Genomic DNA, 7833 nt, shown 5'->3' on the forward strand with positions numbered 1-7833 from the left:
GTATATTATACAGTGTACTCACAAAAACACAATAAGTGTCTGTTATTATATTATACATATAAACTTATTGCTTTGTGAAAAAAAAAATGATATTGAACTACGTATCACTATGTCAAAAGTCTTCCATGGAAAATTTTCAATTGATGTAAATTTTTCTTCCAAAAAAAAAAAAAAAAATTTAGTGTTATGATATTACGTATACATATTATCTACATATATGGTAAAAGAAGTCTTCCAAAATGTAACGCATAATGTAATGACGAGAAAGAAATGTTATCGCTCGACTAATAGTTTGTAAGTAATATATTACTATTATGTATTGCTTTTATAACTAGCTTGAAAAGACAATAAATAGAGAGTAAGAGGTTCGCGTGAAAATTTGTAAATGTAATTATTTACAAATAAAAAAATATTAGGGCAAAAAGCTTGAAATTAACATAAGGATTGTAATAGTTGGAGATGTTGGTTATTTTTGTGATAATAGAACGGATAAAAGAAGAATCTAAACCAAAAACTATAGGTAGTGATTATAAAAAAAAAAAAAAAACAATTGTTAGCTAATACTGTAAATCAATTAAAAAAAACATTACCAAAAACTTTTGTATAAGTTAATTGCAAATTGCATATCATAAATATTTTAAAAATATATATATATATGTATGTATTTATCCCTAACATTGATCACAAAAAGAAAAATTTCAACAGAATTCAATTTTATTTTAATTATTTCTAAAATAATCACACAAATATTCAATAAATTTAGTTTCAAATCCATAATTGTAAATATTGTGTGAATTTTTGTTCAAATATTTTCACGTTTCATTGTTTTTTTTTTTAATTTAAATAATAATTATTATACTAAAATAAATAATAAATTGTTGTTGTTGAAATTGTAAGTGAATGTTTTATGAAAAACGTTATATATAATATTTATGAAATCTAGATGTGAAAAAGAGTAATAATGATCAAATTATTTGAAATGAAAACAATAAATCAATAAACAGTACTGAAATCTTATTATTCTTGTTGAAACAAAATGTTACTTTATTCAATTTTTTTTTTCAAAAACTATTCACGAGAAAGAACTGTAAAAAAGGTAAACGGATTTTTCCGCAAAATGCGATCTCGATTGATGGAATTTTTCGGTGCCAGATGTTCCGTAATCGAGATTTTAGTGACGTGTGCGAGATCGCTTTTTGCGGAATAATCACCGAACCGTAAAAACAGCCTTTAAGAAAATAGAATACTATACAAGTTTGCAGTCATGTGAATTGTTAGTACTTTTTTTAAACCCAGTGTAAATTAATGGATTACATGCAAGGCGAAACATAAATAATACCATAAGAAGTATCAAAAACAATATTTTAAAGCTTTTATTTAGTTAGCATTTGTTTTTACAAGTTTTATCCCAAAACAAACATTTATGTACATACAATATAAAAATTACAGTAGTGCACACTTTGTATGAAGATTTCATTTTATTGATCTTCCAAATCACTCATTTATTTCGGCGATGTGGAGTAAGTCTGGTCGTAAGATAAATAAATAAGAAATTATTCCCAGATGAAAAGTGCTGATTTATAAGGTAAAGACATCGATTCTTGAGGTACTCCAGAGTGATGAAATTGAAAAGTTATAAAACTTTAAACACTACATAGTCTTGCCATAAGTTCTGTTACAAATATATTTTATCATAAAACAAAAACTAAAAGACATATTGACACGAAACAAATTTTATTTAATAGATAGATACATACACACAATATAAAACTAAAAATTATTCAAAATGTCCACCCTTATTTTTAATGCACTCCCGTAACCGTCTATCGAATCACACACAACTTCCATTGGAAATTCGTCAACTGCTTTGTTCAGGGACATCTTTAAAGCTTCTAACGAATAATGACGTTTAGAGCATGCCATGCACTCCAGATGTGACCATAATTTATAGTCCAGGGGATTAAGGTCGGGGCTCCCAGAAGGCCATTCCGCCGTGCTGATAAACGCCGGAACGTTCGCCGCCGTTTTGCTTTGTGACCCGTTGCCGAATCTTGTTGAAATATCCAATGCTGATTATTGACCAATTCTGAGTTGAGGGGCTTTACGACGCGTTCCAGGACATCTTCTTGGTAAACTTTGGCCAACGTTTTCAGCCCCTTTTCGCAGAAATGCAGCTTTGTCATCCCTTCGTAGGACACCCCCCACCACACCATCACTGACGAGGGATGATGTCCACGCTGCACTCTCTCGACTACCTGATGAGCTTCTCGGGCACTTCTAGCATATACCCGTTGTAAGGATGTAAGACGTTGTAAGGAGATGACCTGTGCATCTTTTATAAGCACCGAGACCAAGGTCACTTTTTATCATCCTAGACATTGATCTCGGTGATATTCCCATTTCTCGTGCTAATATTTTCTGTTTTCGAAGGGGATTTCTGCGAATTCGCTCTTGAACTGCATGAATTGCATTTGACGTTCGAATTGATCTCGGACGGCCACTTCTTTCAGCGTCAAGTAATGTGCTGGATGTGGTGAACCTTTTGATAGTTCGATGCACAAACATTCGTGAAATATTAAGCGTGTTGAAAATTTCGCTCGCACTCTGCCCCACCTTGTGCAACGCAATCACAGCCACATGGTTTTCGTAGTCGCCCCACTCCATCTTAGGGCGGTTTCAGACTAGCGTATTTTTCTGCGCGTTTCAAAAAACCGAACTCACGTACACGGGCTTATTCCAGCGTGTTAGCTCCAACCGGTAGTGGTGATTTAGTATCAACATGGATAATACGAGCTTATAAGCGCGTCTACGCTCGTACGAGTTGCGCGTATGGAAAACGACGCGCCTATACGCGCCTACATGCACTTCAAAAAACGAGATTATACGCGCGTATAAAACGCTAGTCTGAAACCGCCCTTAACCGCACGAAAGATTGACGCAAAACTAATCCACCGATACACCCCCAATAGAAAGCGAAAAAAAAAACTTCCTGGAAATTCATATTTACGAATAAAGCGATCGCAAACCTTTGTAACAGAACTTTTGGCTAGTCTAGGTATATAGTGATAAAGCATCCTCAAGAAATAGTTTGTCATTTTATCGTAGCATGAGTTAATAAATGTCTCTGTAAGCTACACTTATAAGCGAACGACTTAAAGCAGACATCGCAATGGTGTGATTTTGTCCCATTGTGACTACTTATGTGTCTCTTTAGAGAAGATTTGAGAGAATACCCTTTCAAACAAACGTCACATTTGTACGGTTCATCTCCAGCGTGACATTGCATATGTACCAAGAGCGTAGACTTCTTGGTGAACCTCCTGAAACAGACACCACATGCGTAGCGGTCATCCACACCGTGAGACTTAGCATGTCTATTCAAATTTGACTTATCGACGAACGATTTGAAGCACACGTGACATTGGTACGGTTTGATCCCGTTGTGCGAGTTGATATGATCTGCAAGGCTAGCCTTGAAAGCATAAGACTTGGGGCAAATTTCACACTTGTAAGGTTTTTGGTCGCCATGCCGCTCCATATGCTTCGTCAGATAGCACCTGTGAGTGAACACTCTCGAACAAACACCGCACTTGTGCGGTTTTATTTCGGCGTGGCATTTCAAGTGAACAGAAAGTGCCGAGTAGTAAGTGAACGATTTCGAACAGACTTTGCATTTGTGCGGTTTTATCCCGCTGTGTGAATTTATATGCTGCGCGAGGAATAATTTGCTCCTATACGACTTGAAACAGATGTCACAAGTGTGCCGTTTCTGTCCCGAGTGCCTTTTCACGTGTGCCACGAGACTGCACTTGAGTTCGAACGATTTCAAGCAAACGTTGCATTGATGCGGTTTTGTCCCGTTGTGAGAGTTGAGATGATCGTCAAGGCTAGTCCTGAGCGCATAAGACTTTGAGCAAATGTCACACTTGTACGGCTTGTGGCCTTCGTGCCGTTTCACATGCTTCATCAGATGACACCTCTGAGCGAACACCTTCAGACAAATGTCACACTTGTGCGACTCCACCACGGTGTGACACTTCAAGTGAGCCGCAAGTGTAGAATAGTGCGTGAACGATTTTGAGCAGATCTTGCATTCGTGCGGTTTTATCCCGCTGTGTGAGTTCTTATGCTCGGCAAGGTTTGATCTGCGGGTGTACGATTTGAAACAAATGTCACAAGTGTGCAGTTTCTCCCCCGAATGCCTATCCAAGTGTCTCACGAGATTGTACTTGCTAGCGAACGACTCGGTGCAAACGTTACATTTGTGCGATTTAATGCCGTTGTGATGTCTCAAGTGTGCCGAACGAGAAGACAAATAGGTGAAGGATTTCGAGCAAATCTTGCATTTGTACGGTTTTATTCCGTAGTGAGAGTTTATGTGTGCCGTGAGGGCGAACTTTACCGAAAATGACTTTGAACAAATGTCGCACGTATACAAAGCATGACTCTTTACATGTTCGGCTAGAGCGGACTTGGTTGAAAACGACTCTGTACACGTCTTGCAATTGTACCAGTCGTTGACGGTGTGCGTTTTGATGTGTTTCCTCACGTTAGATTTGTTGTGGAATGATTTCGAGCACACGTTACATTGGAACGGTTTGGTTTCGTCGTGAGTGTTTATGTGCAGAACGAGCTCGTATTTGTAATTGAAGGATTTCGAGCACGTGTCGCACATATACGGCCTGATTCCGGTGTGCAAATTCAAGTGTTTTCCGAGGTTGAATTTGCGTGCGAATGACTTTGAGCAGATTTGGCACGTGTGCGGTTTCTTGTCGGCGTGCGTTTTCATGTGTCTCTTCAGGCCGAATTCATGAGTGAACGATCTTGAGCAAATGTTACAACCGTGTTGAGTATGAGTCTTCGCGTGGACTACCAATTCGGATTTGAATGGGAACGATTTCATACAAAGTTCACACTTGAACGATCGCAATTTGGATTCGCCGTCTAAGCTTTTCGTCAGTGTAAATTTTCCTCCGTGAATCTGCAAAATAAAGCGACGGTTATGTAATTTCAAATGTACATAATACAGTAGTGTCATCCAACAGGTTTCCAAAAAACTTATTTCTTCACAGTAAAGATATGTTAAATAACACTTAGCAACGTAAAAATTATCCGAACGGAGGTTGATCAAACTTTACTAAGCTTCGCCCACTGAATTCGAATATGACAATAATCTTTGATGTCTTGCTCCCTTTTAACCGTTTCTATGGAAGCTTTGGGCGACAAGTCTGTAGCGCGGCTGTCTTCCATAGAATTTCTGAACTTTGCACGGGATTTTGAGGCTTATATGCGCCTATTTCAACTGGTTTAAGGTTCAAAATTTGTTAAATATATTACTGAGTTGAATGCCATCTATTCAATTTATATATACCAGTCAAAAATTAGTTTTTTTTGGAACCATACTGAAACCTCGTTTATGTGACGTCACGTCTTCATGCAATTATGAAGAATGATTACACTGTTCGACACGAAAAATGGTTCAGAGACGAGATATGACTTTTCTTATAGATCTATGCCCAGTAAACACGAATCTGGTAATAAAAAATGTTGATTGGCTCGAGATTCAGAGATATATGTGTTTTTTAAATCGCGCGATTTTTCTATATCTTGGTGTTGTTCGGTCGATGTCTCAAAGTCTGTCAATTTCCTGTTCAAAATGAATATTGGAATCTATAGTCGGGTATTTTATCTTCCATTTGTAGTACTTTTCAGCTTTCAAATATCTCTAAGTAGTCATCCAGTTCAAATCAAAAGTCAAAAGTACGTATTTTCACTTGGGATTTTTTCCCACTGTTAATACTATTTTATATTGAGTTTTTTCTATTGAAACATGTTTATTGAGATAGTGTTCTGACCACACTATTTTTTGTTTTCGTTTAAAAGGGTTAATTGGAAGTGTGCTGAACTTAATTATATATCATAATTCGATAGATAATTAATTATACATATTTTAAAGCAATAAAAACTCATAATCAAAAGCAAAAACATTTAACCATTGATTCCTATACTCACTTTTAGTACAGCAATTCTAGATTTTAAATTAAACACTGCAAAAACCAAAAATCTGTAAAAATTACACATTATTTTAAGTCGACAAAATCATTGTCATATTCGAATTTAGTGGGTCAAACTTGGTATAAATTGATTTGTTTCCACTCCGGTAAGTAAAAAACATGATTTTTATTTGTCGCTCAATGTAATCAATTGAAAACGGAGCATCATCTGTAAAATAAATTTGGTTGTCAAGGATATTTATATATAATATTATTATAGTAATATCAATAAAATTTAGCTATGATTTAATTCTAAATTATAATAAAAAATTAGCTGTACGGTTTAAATAACTACAAAATATATTGTGAGAATTTTTCTGTTGGAAATTTTTGCTATGAAAATGGAATGACACCACTGAATTTATTCAATCAACATTTTAACAATACAGATTATTAACCTGTGAATTATCTTCAATTACATGGATATTTTGATTTGAATCACTTTCGGCTTTTAATGCAGTCGACTTCCGTATATTACTTTCATCGTTTGCGGAAGAGTCGATATCAATTTCATTCGACCATATTAAATCATCAAGTAAAATTTCTTCCACTTTCAAATCTGAACACTTGGCAAATCTCAGCTTTTGCGTTCTGTCACTCTGTACACAAATGCTCCTAAAATTGCACAACAATTTCAGATTGTCTTCACATTTTAAGCATATCATTTCTGGAAAACGGTCGTCTTCTTTAATCTGCAAAACAAACATAGATGACATGAAGTCTTGATTGCATCAGCGATTATTGAAATACTATATGTATATGTATGTGCATAGGTAGATACGAACTTGCAGATGACAACAGGTCGAAATGCGTTGAACTAGTGGATGAGGAATGTCATGAATGGAGATGGAAGAATCGGCAGGAGCAAAACAGAGACACAGCCTACACTCCATGGTACTGCTGTCACTACTAAATAGTGCGATTAAAAAAATGTAAACAAACGTCAAAGCTATGATTTGGTCCTAGCTAAACACAGTTTATAGCCATGTGCTCTTTCTGGGTACTCTTCAGTAAATAAAACGGACCATTCGGAAGTATTATTTCTTGTATAAATGTATATACTAGGTCTATCCAAGTATTTGATGTATTCGTAGTGGACCCAGGGCAACCGAGAAAAATCCTGGGCCATGGGAAAAAAAATTCTAATCCTGAGACAAACTAAAATTAAAAGACATTTTTAGTATGCGAAAAATCAATCAAAGATATTAGAAAAATACCTTTATTTTGATTGCTATTTTTTTTAAATAATTGAATAAGAAAGTATGATATAACGGTTCGGTGATTATTGATCACAAAGCGCTCCCCCAAAAGTCATTAAAATCTCTATAACGGAATATCCGGCAGCCGAAAAGTCGCATCATACTAACGATAAATATCGTACTAACGAAAACTCAAGTGCCAAATATTCGGTTTTCATAGCAAAAATTGTCTTTGTGACCTTCGCAATGTGACTAATAATCCAATAACCGATATAACAGGAATGATTTCGAGTAGTCAGAGCCCTGTAACTTCCCACCTCTCGTCGGCCCTGGGTAGACCTTTATGTTTTTTCTTAATTTATTTATCGTCATACGGTAAACGGTTTATTTACAACATTGTGTCGCGCACATGATAATCGTCATAATCATCATCTACAGCTGCTCGATGATGATTATGACGCTACACTGATGGATGAAGATCTCTCCAACACACTTCTACTTGTCTCTGTTTTGCGCAACTCTCGTCCATCTCACCCCATACATTTTCTTGATTTCGTCTACCCATCTTTTCCGCGGTCTTC

General features: G+C 36.1%; 1 protein-coding gene across 2 annotated transcripts; it reads right to left on the reverse strand.

Annotated features, from left to right (window-relative positions):
• Positions 1 to 1349: 1349 nt before the first annotated feature.
• Positions 1350 to 7001, reverse strand: LOC143909628 (uncharacterized). Of its 2 annotated transcripts, XR_013260353.1 has the most exons (4): positions 6839 to 7001; positions 6452 to 6745; positions 3036 to 4981; positions 1350 to 1650 (listed from the first exon to the last, which is right to left on the reverse strand). XR_013260353.1 is itself a non-coding variant. In XM_077427708.1 (3 exons), exons 1-3 carry the CDS (start codon positions 6944 to 6946, stop codon positions 3092 to 3094), a joined length of 2292 nt encoding a protein of 763 aa, XP_077283834.1. In that variant the 5' UTR covers positions 6947 to 6971; the 3' UTR covers positions 1356 to 3091. The 2 variants fall into 2 exon arrangements, 1 of the variants encoding a protein (XP_077283834.1); XM_077427708.1 differs by having other exon boundaries at positions 1356 to 4981; positions 6839 to 6971.
• Between the last annotated feature and the right edge of the window lie 832 nt (positions 7002 to 7833).

This window comes from Arctopsyche grandis, chromosome 3, assembly GCF_051622035.1.
Source record: "Arctopsyche grandis isolate Sample6627 chromosome 3, ASM5162203v2, whole genome shotgun sequence".
Taxonomy (NCBI): domain Eukaryota; kingdom Metazoa; phylum Arthropoda; class Insecta; order Trichoptera; family Hydropsychidae; genus Arctopsyche; species Arctopsyche grandis.